Source organism: Macrotis lagotis, chromosome 4 (genome assembly GCF_037893015.1).
Source record: "Macrotis lagotis isolate mMagLag1 chromosome 4, bilby.v1.9.chrom.fasta, whole genome shotgun sequence".
Classification (NCBI taxonomy): Eukaryota; Metazoa; Chordata; class Mammalia; order Peramelemorphia; family Peramelidae; genus Macrotis; species Macrotis lagotis.
Window position 1 is genome coordinate 70,232,584 of NC_133661.1, and position 17,381 is coordinate 70,249,964.

At 40.5% G+C, this 17,381-nt stretch overlaps 1 protein-coding gene across 12 annotated transcripts in view; it reads left to right on the plus strand.

Moving 5' to 3' along the window:
- The first annotated feature begins 318 nt into the window (after window positions 1-318).
- Window positions 319-17,381, plus strand: part of CPEB1 (cytoplasmic polyadenylation element binding protein 1) — a 68,467-nt gene continuing 51,404 nt past the window's right edge. For 4 of the 12 annotated variants that reach the window (XM_074233072.1, XM_074233073.1, XM_074233076.1 and 1 more), the window contains exons 1-2: window positions 1,088-1,192; window positions 8,984-9,206. In XM_074233072.1, coding sequence (XP_074089173.1) covers window positions 1,127-1,192; window positions 8,984-9,206 — 289 coding nt within the window. In that variant the 5' untranslated portion in view covers window positions 1,088-1,126. Of the gene's footprint in view, window positions 422-840; window positions 961-1,087; window positions 1,193-8,983; window positions 9,207-9,522; window positions 9,730-17,381 lie in introns of those variants that run through there. The other 8 variants (XM_074233074.1, XM_074233078.1, XM_074233079.1 and 5 more) reach the window with 5 other exon arrangements.

The following is a 17,381-nucleotide window of genomic DNA, read 5'->3' on the forward strand; positions in this document are numbered from 1 at the left end:
GCGTCTCCTCTAAGGGGCTCCCCGGCCCGGCCCGCGGGCGTCTCCTCTAAGGGGCTCCCCGGCCCGCGGGCGTCTCCTCTAAGGGGCGCCCCCCGCGCCCCCCGCCCGCTGAGGCTCGGCCGCCCCGGGGCCCCGCGCAGGTGCCGCCAGGTGGGGTCGCGGCTCCGGCCCCGGGTTCGCGGGGCGCCGCCCCGCCCCGCCCCGCCGTGGCCCCGCCGCCACGGGGGCAGGTGTCCCGAGTTGGGCCGCGGCGGGGGCGGGCGCAGGGGCGGGGGCAGCGCGGCCGCCGCGGCCTTTATAAGCCGTCCGGGGGGCGGCGCCGCCGCGGCCGAGGAAGCAGCGCCTCGGAGGGGCCGCGCCCGCGGCGGAGCTGGGCCAGGACGGGCCGCGCCGGCCCGGGCCGCCCATGGCGTTCTCCCTGGTACGGGCCGGGCGGGGCCGCGGGGGCGGGGGCCGCGGGGCGCTCCCGGGGGCGGGGGGCCGCGGGGGGCCGCGGGGGGCCGCGGGGCCTCGAGCGGGCGCGGGGCCTCGTGTTTGCCCGAGGGCGGGGCGCGCCTTCGCGCGGCTTCTGCTCCTGCGCCTCCCGGGCCGGGCCTCCCGGGCCTCCTCCCGCTCGCGGGCCCACGCTGCGGGCCGGGCCGGGCCGGGCGCCCCGCGGGCCGCGAGGGGGCGGCCGTCGCCGCCACGGGCCGGGAGGCGGGGCCGCGGGCCTCCGCAGCCGCCACGGGCCTCCGGGCAGGGAAGGGCGTCCGGAGCGCCTCGTGGGAGGGCGCGGGGGCGGGGCGGGCCAGGCCCCGGGGCGCGCGGCCCCTTTAAGGGCGGCTCGCGGCCTCGCCCGTCCCGGGTCACGTGGTTCACACGTTCGGCGCCGCCTCCCCCGGGGCGCAGGGCCGGCCCTCCGCGGGGCGGCGGCCGAGTAACGGGCCGAGCCCCGAGCCGAGCCGAGCGGCCGCCGCCCAGGTAGGGTGGGGCCGGGCGGGGCCCTGGGGGGGGCTCGAGGCCTTCACGTGCGTGCGCAGCCCCTCGGGCCTCTCCCGGGCCCGGGCTGCGAGGCGGCGGGCGGGGCCGGGCCCGGGGCGGGCGGGGCGGGCGGGGCTCGGCCCCCGGCGCCCGGGCCGGGAGGAGGATGCTCGAAGGCGGCGGGCCGGACGCCCCGGGACGGGGGCAGGGCCGCGGGTGCGGCTCCCCCGAGGTGGGTCACCTCCTCCTGCTTCTGCCCCGGGGGCCATTGAGCCCGGCCCGGCCCTCCGGAGCCTGGGGGCTTCACGGACCCGCCAAAGCCCCGCGGCGGCCGCCCCCTGAGACCCGAGCTGTGCGGCTGGGCGTGTGTGCTGGGGGGGCTGTGGGGGGCTGTGAGGGGCTGTGACCGGGCCGGTCCCGAAGCTGCGCCCTGGCGTCCGGCGGGAGCTGGAAGAAATGGGATATTTCACGTGGCCCCCGCTTGGCGGCTGAAGTGGGTGTGGAAGGGCCCGGGGTCTGCTGTCTGTCTGTCTGGCTGCTTTCTCCTCCCCGCGGCCTTGCCCAATCCTCTTACTGCAGGGTGGAAGAATTTGAAAATGGGGGGGAGTTAAAATCACTCCATGAACACGTCCTCTGCCTTATTCTTTTCTCGCATAATCTGATTGAAAAAAAAATTGAGCAAAATAGCGTTCTAGAGTGATTTTTTGCAAAACTGAAATGTGTGTAAAAACCAAAAGAAAACAAGCCCCCCCCCCAGAATGGGGGGTAATTCCAAAGTGTTGTGTGTTTTCAGTATGTTCTGAGAGGATGTGGCCACACAGCCAGTTGAATGGAGTCTGCTTAACATAGCTTCCTTTGGCTTTCTAGCCTCAGGTCACCTGAAGTTTACATGCTTCTATCCGAGTCCCAACTATTAATTAACATTCATTTGGAAAGGACCGCTCTTTCCCCCCTCACAATATTAACAAATAGCTTGATAACCACGGAAGAAGTGGTATCTGTGAGGGTCATCTGTCTTTAGCTCTCCCAGGGTCTAGGGAAATAGGCTTTTAAAAAAACAACTGCAAATGCTCTTAAAACAATTAAGTTGTTTATGTCCCTGATTTTGTTCTAATGCTGTCAGGTAGAAGCTGCCTGAAGGATGAAGCACTGAGGTACACAGAACTTAGGCCATTTCTGGAGCGTAGATAACAAAAGGGCACTCACTTAGTTGTAGCTAGTCCCCTAAGGAAAACAATATTAAGGCAGAACATTGAGGTTTTATTAGGCCCTTTAGCTTTTTTCAACCAGCTGAACCCAGAACACATTGTACAGAGCACTTTGCTAGATATGAAATATGATTTAGACCTAATTGATGTAGTATATGGACAAAGACCTGGAAATAAAGGAAATTGTTTTGATGTGTATATTGTGGTTCATATCAGATTGAAAAATATTTTTTTTTAGAACTGGGGTTGAGTAATGTGAGCAACCTCTCATATCTAGGATCCTACACCAAATCTCCTTCTGTAATAATTTCTTACCAGCCAAGGTTTTTCTGAAGGGGGGCAAATTTAACAGCTAAAGAATGGTCAAGTTTGGAGAATAGTGGAGAAGAAGGGACTTCTACAAAATCTTACTCTGGAACTCTGAAGAGCTTTGGTTTGCAGGGGGAGGAGGATAAAGTGGGTGAAAATGATCCAAATGAGCTGTGTCTATCTCTGCTAAGAGATACCAGTGAATAATAAGACAAACTTGCCCTGTTTCTTGGGATTCTTATTCCCTCTGATGACAAAAATCATATGATGTGCTTTATATAAAACCAAATTACATGTGGTTGAATACTGTACGTGCAGCAGGAAAGTGAACTTTGCAAGCGTGATTCCTACTAGAACAGTGTTTGAGTATGAACATTCTTGGTTTGCTATTTTCTCAAACCAATATAAGCCATTTGGTGAGTGGAGTTGTAACTATATTAAAAAATGGCATTTCTGTTAGTCTCCAGAGTTTACATATGGTAAAAAAGGAAAAGGATGAATAGAGGAGGGAAGACCAAATAGAATTCAACTTTATATATTTCTCTTTGTGGTGAGAACTAGGCTAGGCTGTTTATTTAATGTAAATAATAGGACAGTTTTTAGTTGCCAGCTTCCTACTGGTTGCAGTTCCGATAAGCCTCTTTGAGACAAACTTATTAGGAGCTGCTGAAGCTAGCATGGATCTAAACTACTGGCACAGCAATACTGATATTAGCAGGAATGTGCTTGCACTTACCATTCCTTTTGTTGGAGGTAAAGTTAGCTCATCTAATAGTGGCCAGAGTTTCAGGAAAGGTAGGTAAAGTTTATTGTTGAAAGGGAGACCTTCCTTTAGTGAGCAGGTTGGACATTAATTAAAATTGCCAGAATGTTTCCCTGCTGGGACTAAGTTAATCTTAGATTCTAAAATAACTTTTGAGGGCCAACAAATGTAGACTGGATTTTAATAAATATAGAATTGGCTTTAGCTATAATTCCCATATCAACTTGGATTTCCAGAGAGGATTAATCAAAATTTCAACACTAGAGTAGTCTCTTTTGGGAACAGCTCATAATGCAGGGTTCCTCCAGGAATAGTATAGAGCTCTTTCTAAAGTCTGCAAGCACAGAACAATTTTAAGTTTGCTAGTAGTAGATCTGTTGATTTGTTTGTGCTAGTGAGTATACCTGATGAAATTATAAACATAGCTTTCTTAGAAACTGTAAAATCAATTGGTACAGCTTTGGAAACTGATAACTATTATGTCTCCAGCTGCCTTTTCATCCACATTGTCAATCACCAACCTGGTAGAATCTAGGTTAAGAATTAAATCTTGACTTTAGTAACTAAAGTAGTTATGCATATAATCGGTTTTGCCATTCTGTTAAACTGTAATGATTATCTCAATGCCAATAAAATTATTTCAGTTAGCACTTTTATTTCCTTTCTGTTAAGTGATCATTTGCTACAACCTTTGGTACTGGTTTAAAGAGGAGGAATTTACATCAACAAGCATTGAGCTCTTATCAGATTAAATGAATTAATTATTCTAATACTTTTCCATTCAAATGAACAAACCTATTAATGTCTGAGTTACTATCTTTAGTTTAGATTTGAAGATGAAATAATCATGACTTAAAAGTAGCAAATCATCTTGTTTTAACATGAAAGTTTTTGGAGTACGTTGATGGAATGAGAAGTTGCAGGAGGTCTGTAAACTTGGATGGGAAAAATTTGTATCTTTTCACTTCTAACTGAAATTGAGCATTTACTTCAACTATGAATTAAAAAAAAACAATTCTAAAAAGGCGTTCATAGGCTTCACCAGGCTGCCAAGGTGGGGGGGGGGGTCAATGACACAAAAAGGATCAAGATTTCTTTTTTTAACAGAATAATAATCCTCTTCTGTTTATCCCTGGGCACAACAGCTAAAAAACATATTGAGCACCTACTATATGTCAGCACCACGACATGAGACACATTGGGGATATAAAGAAGGGTAAAAGCAGCACCTACTCTCAAAAAGCTAGCAGTCTAGTGGAGGAAAAAACATGCAGACAACTTTGTCCATCCAAGATACATGCAGGGTAAATGGGAGTCAATCTTGGAACATACTACCAGTGAGGAGATTGGAAAAGATCAGGTCTGTAGACTGGTTGATCTCCTTTGTTCTAAACTGACTAGAAGAGGGGGCAGGCTTCTGCTAAAAGGAGTTTACTTTTTTCCTTAATTTGGCAGAAAATAGTAATTAGCCCTTTTTTTGGATTTAAAAATCTTACTTGGTTCAAGGATCATATATATCCTGACTAAAATGGCAGTTTTTAATGAAATACAATGTTTTGTTTTAATCCATTAATTTTTATGATACTTGAACGACATTCTAGAATACACATTTGACCTAGAATTCTAACTTCAAAGATAAAGAGTAATCACTTTCTCCCGTCTTCTGTATGTATTGGTTGTTTCTGGGAGTAAGATAGACGAGAAGTAAAGCTGTTAAAGAGAACTTAATTGAAGGCTTGATAAGGTTTTGATCTAACTTCTGATGAAATTTCCCCTTACCACCTACAGACAAATCAGTCTTCAGGCTTTCTTTTTCATTACTGTACCAAAACCTTTAAGGTTACCAGTAACACCCTAATGATATCAGGAGATTTCAAAGCAGTAGAATTAGCTAGGATCTGCTTCAATTCCAACATTCAGTAGCTGAGGAAACTTAAGAAATTCTCATATACCTCGGGGTCATGTCTCTTGGTAAAACCTAACTAGTGTTGATGCTGTTTAATTACATTTATCACCCTCCTCCTTTTAAAAGGGAAATTCTTCTCCCTTGACTTTTGCAATCTTGTAGGTGGTTTGCCATTTTTTAATTTCTGTTCCATTTTTGTTTCCATTGCAGCTTCTTCCCCCTACATGGGCTCCTCAGGTACATGTTGACCTACAGGTCAATTCAAAGTTCAGTCTTGAGCCTTCTGCTTTTCTCATCGTATATCATTTATTCTCAGTTTAAATAGTCATCTACTGCAGATGACTCCCCAGTCTACTTCCAGCTCTTGACTTCATTTCTGGACTTTAGTCTCAGACTCACTTGTTTGGGATAGAAAACCACTTAAAAAATATAGAGACTCCTCTGAACCACTCACACTTATTAGATATATATCCACATAAATTTTACACATCCCTCCTCAAAAAGAAATCTTTAGCAGTACCTTCATCAGTTTTCTGTATTTTTGTCTGGTAGCTCTTTTTCTAATTAGATTTAGATAGTAAGCTCCTTGAGAGAAGAATCTGTTATTTTTGTATTGCTTATACATCTAGTTCCCAATAAATATTTGATAGTTCCCATGTCCTGAGAATCAATATTCCAATCATCCTTCACTGTCTCCTTGCCTCTTTCACTTTTGTTTAACTAGTAAGTGACTAATAAAATCATTATAGCATCTTAGTTCAAAAGTCCTATCTCTAAATAACTGAGTGGTTGGTCGTTTAACCTTTCCTTGAAGACACTAATGAGGGGGCAGTTTGCCTCCTTCTTAGGTACCTGTTGTGCTTTTGGGGTTATCTCTGGTTATTAGGAAATTTGTCATGGCTTCAAGTTTTAATTTTTTCTTTATGATTTCCAACTATGGCTTTTAGTTATATCAAAGACAATCAGATGCTCTGACATGACAAGACTTCATATTCTTGAAGATAACTATTGTGCCCAGACAGAATCTTCTCTTCAGATTAAACTCCAGTTCCTTGAAGTATTCCTCTTTATAGAGCCTGATCTTGAAGTCCTTTATACTTTATACTAGTTTTGCTGCCTCTGCCTTTCTCTGGATGTTACTATTATGAGGTTAATGGTGATCCTACCTTTAAAAGGTGTGTGTGTGTGTGGGGGGGTGGCTTTAAAACTGGACTCAGTAATCCCGATGGGATCTGACTAGGGCAGAGTCTAGAAAGGGATTTTTCTTTCCCATCCCCAAAACATATTGCAACATAGTCAAGATTGTTTTACATTTTTTGACTGCCTTTATCACATTTCATCACTGAATTTGCAGTCCATAAAAAATGCTACATCTTTTCAACAAATACTGTATCTAAACCTCCTCCGCAGTCATAAAAAGGTTCACAGATTCTTTTTTCTTCTTCTTGTATATATACCTTTTTTAGTTTCTCTACTTGTAACATATTTTAATAGCTCAGGACCTGCCAGTTCATGAAGCTTAGACATAGAGATTATGCAAGGAGCCTCAGACTCCCTTCAATGAAGTTCTTAAAAAAGGTGTGGGGAGATTCTTGGGTTCTCACAGGTCCTAAGTAAAAAGTGGGATTGTAAATCTGTGCTCCAAGTTAAGTGTGCTTTCCAATGTACCAGGCTGCCTCCAGTTGCGAGTTTCATATTTATAAAGCATGTAATTTCTCCTTTCTTTCTCCCCTCCCTTGGAGTGATTTTAAACTGTCTACTGTGAGACAGTATGACCTCTACCCATCCCTCTTGTCAGATCTTCCACTTACCCTGAAATAATTTCATGGTCTTCTCAGCTAGACTCGTTTACTCATTGTCTCTCCTCAACTTAGACATCTTCTGCTAACTTTCCTACTCCTTGGTGACTTCTCCTTTTAGCAAACTCCTGTGCCATTTTATTTCTATGATACTTACTTGAAATTGAGCTTGGATCCCTAACTAGAATTTAAATTAATTAAGGACAAGGACCCTGGCATACATTTCTTTATATTCCTCAGTGCCAGCAGAATTCGCACAAATGTTTGACAAAGCAACAATTTTTAAATTAATTACAAGCCTTTCCTTGAGTTTTTGTCACTTGGGAACAGTGAAGTTTTTATGTAAAATAGGTGTCCTGTCAGTTCTGCAGTACCTGCTTTATTCTAGTGTGATGAATTTTTCTTTATACTAACCTTTCCTATACTGATGTGCAGGGTCATTTAATAATAATTTAAAAAAACTGAATATTCAAGCACTAAAAGTTCAGTATAGTACATGGCTGTAAGAACACTATTTCCTGCTCTCTTTCAGTTGTTCCTGTGGGATGATCCAATCCAACCATGATGGCAGTGTTTGTGCTGTTGAGTACTGTAGCATTCTCTTCTCTTAGTGCCCACAAAAGGAACGTAGAATGAATTGGTAATGATTCATCTGTGATTGGCAGGGTTTTTCTCTGGTTGAAAATAAGACAGGAGAAGGTGCAAAGGTTCCTTCCTAAAATGGGAATGCTCTTCTGTATTGTAAAGATTCTCTGCCATCATTCTTTGTTAGATGAATTCAAGTGTTAGGGTTATAAATGAGGTTGATGTGGTATGCAAAAATTCGATTCCTGTTCATAAGAAAATTGGGTTAATAAAGCCAATAAAGAGTAGCATGGAAGCTTCTTTGTTAAAGGAAGAATATACATTTTCACCTTTAGTGATTGAATCAGCATAAGATGGCATATGAATTAACAATAAAACTGCCTACTGTCTTCAAGAAATCTCAGATGTGTGACTTGATTTTCATTTTTCATTGAAACTGCTATTGTCTAGATTACTATTATGAGGCATACCTACTGCCTTTCCCTGGTATGGTCTTTATTTTTTGGGGAGGGGGGTTCCTGGGATCTTTGTTTTTCCTGAATTCTCTGATGTCTGAATTAAAGTTAGTTTTATGGGGGAGATGTGATAAGAGTGTGAATGGGGAAGAGCTTCTAAACAATCTTTTAAACTAAGCTTTCCACATTTTTTAATGTAAATAATTTGAAAAGTGTGAGAACATTCAGTGATGGGTAGATGTTGACTCAGAGCTGTTACTGAAGAAAATTTGATTGACATTCTTGTAGGTGAAATTCTTCTATGTGAATTCTTGAGAGAATAAAGAGTTTTTGCTTCAAATAAATTTGTGTTACACAAATTCAGCTTCCCTTTGAGCAGTGGGACCTGTTCTGGTCTCCTGCTTCTGTTCCTTGCAGGCTACGACATCTGTGGAGGGGACAGGGCTATGGCTGTGAGGAATCCCTCCAGGGAAGGGGAAGGTCTGTGGAGCATTCCATTTACCTTAAGGGAGAAGTGTGTGTGTGTGTGTATCATACCACTTAACCATTGTCAGAACTTAGGATCAGTGTTCCTACCTTCTTTGCTTTTGCTCATAGAATTTCTTCCTAGTTTGACATTCCTTCTCTTGCTAATTTTGCTTAACTGGATCCTGAATGCCAATATTAGTGTATCTTCCCTCCTTTTCTCATTCCTCTATCAGTTTAACAACTTCTTACTGTTGTCCAGGCTGCTGTTAGTTTTTGCATTGATTAACAAACCAAGTTTCTTGAGGACACAAAACTATATTTTCCAGCAATTTTATATTCCCCTTAATAACTTTAACACAGTTACCTGCACATTCAAAAATGTTTTGAATCTGAGTTAAAAACCTGCTCCTGTGATAAAAAAAATATAGTACACTGAGTAAGGGACTAAAATTTGTTAATTATTGATTTAACTTGATAATGTTTGAACTAAATGAATTTGATCTAAAGGAATCTTTTCCCTATTATTCTAGAAAGAAGACATAGGGAGGATCAAAGACTGCTGGAATAGCTCTGAAGCCCCTGCACTTTCAACTTGTAGCAATGCTGATATTTTCCGTAGAATAAACGCCATGTTGGACAACTCTCTGGATTTCAGTCGAGTCTGCACAACACCTATTGCTAAAGGAAGGCATGATCATTTTTCAGGTGATGTTGGACTGCAGCTGAAAGAAGGGATGGACTGGTTTGTAACAGGTGCAGCTAACTAAGACATTTGTAGCTATAAGGGGTAGGATGGATTATTGTGTCTTGATTACTTAATTTTATTTTTTAAAGATTTGATATCTAAAATGCCATGCCTGTTGATAATGATGCTATTAAATAAGATTTGTATTTCTATTTATAATATCCAAGAATTTCTGTTTTGGAATGCAAATAGAAGATTTGAGACCTTTTATCATAGAAATTATTTTGAAACTTAAATGATCTAGAAGATTCTTTTAATTAGAGTAATTCTAAAAAAAAAACAGAAAAACTTTTAGTCATTTGTCTACTATATTTAGATATTTTATGTTTGCAGAGTACTTTTCTCATAACCTGTTAAGTAGGGGGAAAAGGATTATATTTCTTTTGGAAGTTTTAATTGTTCTTTTCTTTTTAATTACTTTTGGAGACTTAAAAATATTCGGCCCAGATAACAAAGTTGACTAGAAGCTTCATACAAAATTTCCTATTTTTGTTTAGGCAACTACTTGACTGAAGACTAATGATCTCAAAGGTACTGGGTGTAACCTTGATGAATATAATACTTAACCTTTTTATAGTTGTAATATATAAGGAATGCTCTTATAAATAGATTATTGGTATGTGGGGTTTTTAGATTAAAGTAGTTTTATTTTGGGGAATTTTATAATGAACCTCAATTGTTGGAGATTTCTAGGATGTTGCACAACTGGCTTTGGAAATCATTGATTTTTAAAATGTCTGGAGATTTTGGGTTTCAAAATTGCCCCATGAAGGTCCAGCAGTATAAAACCATTATCTTTATTTTTTTATTTTGTTAAATATTTTCCACTTACGTATAAAATTCTTATTAATAATGTCTTAAATTTTGGAGTTTCAAATTATCTTCTCAACTTTGCTACCTCCTTAAACAATTGGATAATGCTTTAACAAAGCAAAAGAAGTTCTATTTTTGTCTTTATTTAATAGTAAAATTTTATTTCTATTAAATTGGGAGTGAAATGAACCTGAAAACTTGTTTTTCCTCTGCTTGCTCCTAAATCCTGATGTCTCAGGATTACCCTAAAACCTGGAGTCAGAAATAGATGATGTTAACTTATTAAGAGTTGGTTACTTTTTCACATTCTAGATAGCTTAATTTAGAATGTTAAGAATTGTGTTATTGCTTTCAGAGACTTCTGAATAGAGCACTTAAAATCAAGTTTTGTCTTAAAGATCCCTGTATATATATATATGTGTGTGTGTGTGTGTGTATCCCTTTGGTTTTGGATATTAGAGACAATTGAAGGAGAACTTTTTCAAAGTTGGGGTTATAGTTGCTTTAGAGGAACTGATTTTTCAATCTATAAATGTATATATTTTTCATTCTGTAAATAAATGACAAAAACCACCTTAGCGGTGACCCTTAGCAAGTCATTTAACCCATTACCTCCCTCCTCAGGAAAAAAAAAAAGATCCCAAACCCTCCAAACCCCCCCCCAAAAAAAAACTTCCTCAGGCATAATAGTTTAATTTGTTATTACAATTGATTTTGGGGTACCCTAGGAAATATTTCCTTTGACCACATCCAAAGTTGGAAAATAGTCACCTTTGTACTACCTAGAAAAGCAAACCTTCTTAAAGGTATTTTGGATACATTTGGTTATTCTTGGCAACTTCTAAATTCATTGATATTTATTTCTTCTTACTGGTAATGTGGAACAAAGATAAAGAGATTCAAAGTGTGGAAACACTTCAGACAAGCAACTTTGACAACACTACGGAGAACTAATGATGATTGAATTTTGCTGTCCACCATTGAATTTTATAATCTGTATACAAAGATTCCAAATATGAACAAAGTATAAAGTCAGATTCCAGCAAGTTGTAGGGGGGAAGCTTAAAACTGCTGTTTTCCTTGCTTAATATGGGCCAGACACAGTCAAGCACTAGATTTAGAAAGACAAACACAGTCCCACGTTTCAAGATCACCATTGGGCTCGGCAGATAACATGCACACAGTCAATGGAGCATAATTTCTGAGCAAAGATTAGTGAAACTTGGGGAGGATTCTTGCAGAAGATATTCTTGCAGAAGATGAGACTTTGGCTGAGACTTGAAAGAAGCCAGGATTCACAGGCAAGGGAGGAACCCAGAAGTGATCAAAGGAAGAAGACAGAACATTCAGGACATATGTGAAGTAGATCTGGAGGAAGGGACCAGGCACTTTAAAAGTCAAACAGAGGGTTTTATTTGACACTTGAGGTAATGGGGGAGAGCCTCCTGGTATTGACTGAATTGGGGCATGATCAGAGCTAAACTCTAGAAGGATGACTGACAACTGATTGGGAGGGTGGATGGAGTGGACTAGGTGTCTTGGGATAGGGAGGTAAACCAACAGGCTCTTGCAGTAACTCTGGTGTGAAAGGACCTTCATCAGGATAGCAGCTAAGACAGAAGAATGGGTGGAGTGAATAGAATTATTGGACATAGTGGATGAGGAATAGGAATCAAAGATGACACCTAGGTTTCAGGCCTGGATGATTGAGAGGATGGTGACCTAGTAATAGGGAAGTTAAGGAAACATAGGGAGAAGAAGAACTTCTAAGAAAAATTTTTAGTTTTTACAAGGCAGTGGGGTTAAGTGACCTGCCCAAGATCACACAGCTATTACGTGTCTGAGGCTGGATTTGAACTCGGGTCCTCCTGACTCCAGGGCCAGTGCTCTATCTACTGTGCTACCTAGCTGCCCCCTAAAAAGAATTTTTAATATTTTTTTAAAATTTTGAGTTCCAAATGCTAACCTTTCTCTTGCCTCTCTCCTTCCCTCAATTGAGAAAGTAAGCAATTTGATGGATTATAAATGTATGGTCAGATAATACAGAATTTTTTTTAAATGCCTTAACTTTTTTCCTTAAAAAATTTGAGGTGGTTATTTTTGGGGGAGATGGTCTTTAGAGGTTTGTTTTTTAGAATTATAATGGTAAAAAGGCCCTTACAGATTTAATCCTTATTTTAAGATAATGAAACTGAAACCCAGAGAGTAATTTACTGAGGGTCATAGAAACACAACCTTTACCCCCCTACTGTCTTGATAGTCATTTGGGAGTCCAGTCAGTTTTGCTATTACTTGTCCTCCAGAAGCAGTGAGCTAATGAAAACCCCACAGGGTTTGTGGGGAAAGTGGGGTCAGTGACATCTTAAAAAAAAAAAAAAAGAGTCTAATCAAAAAGGTAGCACAGTTGAATTACATCTTAAAAAATATTTAAATGCTAAAATAAGTAGTGGCAGCATTTGAGGCCTTGGGCTGCTCAGGACCCTGGTTCTTGGGCTGCAAGTATGTGAGTGTATGTGAAGGGGGGATGGAATTGGGTTGGAGGGTTCCTCAGCAGTGACTGCAGGGGGACAGGGGAGGTTCAGAACATCCCTTCTCATCTTAGAGGGACCACAGCACTTGAAGATGTACAATAAATGAGTCACTTGACAAAGAACTTGAAGTTTTCTTGTGGAAATGATCTCTGGGAAGTACTGGAAGACATTAAGAAATCAAACAAGCAAATTCAGAATTGTTTTATCTTGGAATGTATTGTAGTATATAGTGTGAAATCAGAGCTTAATGTTATTTTATTTCTAGCCAGACTACAACTTTCCAAATAATTTTTATTGAATGATACCTACCTTGATGTTTGATAATCTTAGCTTTATCAAAATTGTAATATCTAACTTTATTGAAACTTTAATGTCTGACATTTTCTATATCTAGGGCTTTAAAATTTGACAGGTGCAGAGATCGGATATCTCATTTGAAGTCTCACAACCACTCTTTGAAATAAATGGGATACTTGTTTCTTCATTTTCCAGATGATGAAACCCAAATAGAAGATCATATTGCTAATTTTTTTAATAAATGATTTGTAGAGGATTTGTACCTGTCTTCCAAAATCCAAATCTCTCACTATATTTAGCTGCACTGCCTTACAAGTCTTTGTTTTATATATTTTGGGGGGAGGGAACTTTTAGTTTGGAGTTGTTCTTTAACTTTAAAGGCTATTTCCACCTTCTGTCCTGATTCCCTAAGTCAGTTACTTTTTTTTTGGCCTCACTTTTATTTCTTAGCAGATAAATGATGAGTGTCAGTTAAGGAAGGGCAAACAATGAGAGTAGGCAAGTTTAGTTTTTGACTATCCTGTATAGGCTTAGAGATATTAGGACTTTATTTCCTTATCTGTAAAAGAAGGTTTGAAATAAATGACCTTTAACATCCCTTATCTCTTGTAATGCTGCTGAAGTGGGCCAAACAATTTTAAATGTGCCGCTCTCTCCTGTCCTCCCTCTATTTCTCCTTCTTTTCACCAGGTCCTCTGCAGCTGAATTTGTTGTTCACACTTTGCCTGATCCCAGTTGGGCTTTTGTAGTTGCTCTACAGTTCCTTGACATTTCTGACTGACTTCTCTCAAACTTTCTACCATCTGTTGAGACTACTATGAAAAAGACTTCAGCCTTTCCTTATTGTTTGTTTCCTTTTTCAGTCTAAGATGAAGAGGTGAATCTTCTAGGGAGGTTGATCCCTTTCCTTGTTCTCCTGGATTCCATCTTTCCTGGGCAACTTCTTATAATCTCCAGTCTTTATCCAATGGTTCCATCTATCTTAAAAACATATCTGGGTCTGTTTCAAAAATTGCTGCCTCCTCAGAGGTGGCTAGATAGCGCAATGGATAGAGCACATGCCCTGGAGTCAGGAGTATCTGGGTTCAAATCTGGCTTCAGACACTTAATAATTACCTAGTTGTGTGACCTTGGACAAGCCACTTAACCCTATTGCCTTGCAAAAACCTTAAAAAAATTGCTGTCTCCTTAAGTGATCATCTTGTCATATTGCTTTTTACAGCCAAACTTCTCAAAAAGGCAGCCTCCACTTGTTTGCACTTTCTTTGTTGCCACTCATTTTTCAATGCCTTATAGTCTGGTTCCAACCCCACCACTCCACTGAAACAGCTCTTTCCAAGGATATCAAAGACCTCTTTATTGCTCCGTTCAGCCCCCTTCCTCCTCCTCAGCAAGCGAGCGGGCCAGGCTCTCCTGAGGAGGAATGATGCCGGCATTGTCAGATGGACTGTCACTGCACTGCTGGGTTTTGCCTGCTTCTCTTTGATTGTGGATGCAAGGGCGGGTTCCATTCTGAGGAGGAGTGTGTGGCTGCTGTCCAGGAATGACTGCAGGGAAAGCAGAAGACATCACAGGGACTGCTTGTAAGTGCGCCTCCCCCAGACTGAGCTCTTCTGATTTCACCCGCTGAGGTAGAGGGGCGCCATGGCGCCCTGGAATTGAACGTGGACCTTTGTCACTGTTTCCTCAGTTTCCTTATCTGTAAAGTGGGGCAGTATCAGCAACTACTCTTACTAGTTCTGTGAGGATCACATTAGATAGTTTTGTAAAATGTAGTGTCTGGCACATAAGTATGTAGACTTTTCACATTATTCCTTTATTCATACCCTGGTATTTCCAGTCTGTTGACTCTTCCCTATCTCATCTAAGTGCCTTTCCTGAAATCCCGTTCTCCTTTTCTGGTTGTATTTTCTCTCTTCTACCTCAGATGACTTTCTGAATTCTTCAAGGTCCAAGGTTCCTTCATTTTTCGGTGTTGGTATCCTAGTGCTTAGTCTGATAGGAAAGAGCTTTACCAATGCTTGTGGAATTGAAACTATTTGGTTGGATATAATTTTTCACTTTTTAATTCAGTGCTAGGTATTTTAATAATTACTGTCATCAAAATACTCTTGCTCCTTCCTGCTTTAACATCCTTGATACCTTTAAGTCATTGTTCATACCCTTGATTTCAACACCAGATGTTTTCATCTTCAAAATTGAACATCCCTCTTTAACTTCTTGTTTCATCTTTTTTTAAAAAAGTGTTTTCAAGGCAGTGGGGTTAAGTGACTTGACCAAGGTCACACAGCTAGATAATTAAGTGTCTGAGGTCAGATTTGAACTCAGGTACTCCTGACTCCAGGGCTGGTGCTCTATTCACTGCACCTCCTAGCTGCCCCTTCCTGTCTCATCTTGCCTCAACTTAGAGTCCCACTATCCATTTTCTTTCTTTCTTCTCTGGTCTTATTTTTCTTCTTACCAACATCTTGACCCTTAGTTTAGTAGACCCTTGAATCCCTCACTCCATGGTCTCATTGCAGCTCATCTCTTCATCCCTGGCTCTCTCTGCAGAAATTTCAGTCTCTTCTGTTGCCTTTTCTGCTGCTCCTTGTGTGCTACTACTGACCATTGCAGTAGTCTCACAATTGAGTTGACTTACCATGACAGATTTGTTATTCGACTTCAGTTAGCCCCCTACTACTATACATAAGTCATTTAACTTTTTTACATTTCTCCCAACAGTTGTTCAAAGCGTTCTCTTTTTCAAGCTATTTATTTATACCAGGGCCTTTCCCTTCCTCTCAGCAGAGTACTTGCATCCTTATTTCACTGGGGAAGAAAGGATAGTCTTTTGTGAACTTCCTCTTTCCAATCCTTTGCTTTAAATCACCTCAGCATTATCCTTTTATAGTCTCAGAATAATGATAACCAACCTAGTGTGTCATTGTCCCAATCCTTCCTCCTCTTTCTGAGCTTATTTTTTTCTCCCTGATTTCTACTATCATGTTTTATCCTAGGCCCTTTCCTTTTCTTTCTACAAATCCTTTCTAACTAAGCTCTGAGCTTTTGTTCTGACCTGAATGTCCAATAGGTATCTCAATTTCCACATGTACAAACTCCTTATCTTTTGACTCCCCTAAACCTGTGCCTCCAGTAAGGTGACTATATTCATCACATAAAAGAGTCCTATTCAACTTTCACTCTTTATCAGTCCCCTATCTAGTCATTTTACTAAATCATATTACTTTTACTTCAACATTTCTCAAATCATTCCCTCTTTGCCTCACTCACGGCTGACCTTATTTCATCCCTTCATTTCCTCTTGCCTGGGAAGTTCCACAATCTCCTTTATGGATCTCCTTGTTTATGGTTTCCTTTTTCTACTTCATCTTGAACACCAAAGTTAAATTAATAATTTTGGAGGTCAGGTCAGATCTTGTCACTCTCTGTATGAGAAACTTCTATGGCTCCCTTTTACCTTCACTGTTTATTGTTTTTGTAGACTTCTGTTTGTTTTGTACCTAATATCTCCTACTGATTTACCTCTCTATTTTAAAAAGAATCTGATCAGTTTGATGACAGTTTGCTTTCTAAGGTAAAAGACAAAAATAATGCATAAAAGATTTAGGAAATGGAAGGTAACCTGTATGTATTCTTGGTACAGATTCAACCTTAATCATACTGTAGAATCTAGAATCTTTATTATGCTACACCTTCTTGGTTAATATTTTATTCAACTTTTTTTTGCATTTATGCTCAGAGATACTGGTCTATAGAGTTTTCTTTTTTTCTTTGTTATCAGGATCATATTTATCTCCAAAAATTTGGTATAGTTGCTTCTTTTTGTTTTTATGGATAATTTATGTTATGTTGGAATTAATTGTTCTTTGACAGATTAACAGGTAAACATCTGGTCTTGGATATTTTTATGGGGGGAAATTCCTTTATAGTTCAATTTCTTTTTCTGAAATTGAATTACTTCTGTATTTCTAATTTGGGTGTTTTATATGTATGCAAATATTCATTTCATTTATTTTGTTGGCATGTAACTGGGTGAAAGTTACTAAATTTTTATTTTCATTTTGAATAATTCTTTTCCATTTTTGGTTTTTCTTCTTAAAATTTGCTTCATTTCAGTTTTTCCCTTTTAAAAAAGTTTCTAATTTTAACTTAGCAATTCATCTTTTGTTTTGAAATATACTTTCTTCTTGATGTTTCTTTTTTAAAAAATCTTTATGTCTAATAGTTCTTTTGATAAAAAATATTTAACGATATAAATTTTCTTCTAAGGACAGCTTTAGCTGAATTCACAAAATTCTAGTTATTCTGTGTTTGTACTCCTAAATAAAATTATATATTATCTTCTATGATTTGTTCTTTGACCCACCAATTATTTAATCTAAATTTAAATTCTTTCTGAAAAGACCCTTTAGAAATAGAGACTAAAACCTATGATTTTTCTGAAGTATTTGCTCTGTCAATGCAGGTAGAATACTTAGACAATTTAAATAGTCTTAGAAAAATTGCTGTAATTCTGGCAAGTTGTGATTTACTTAGGTC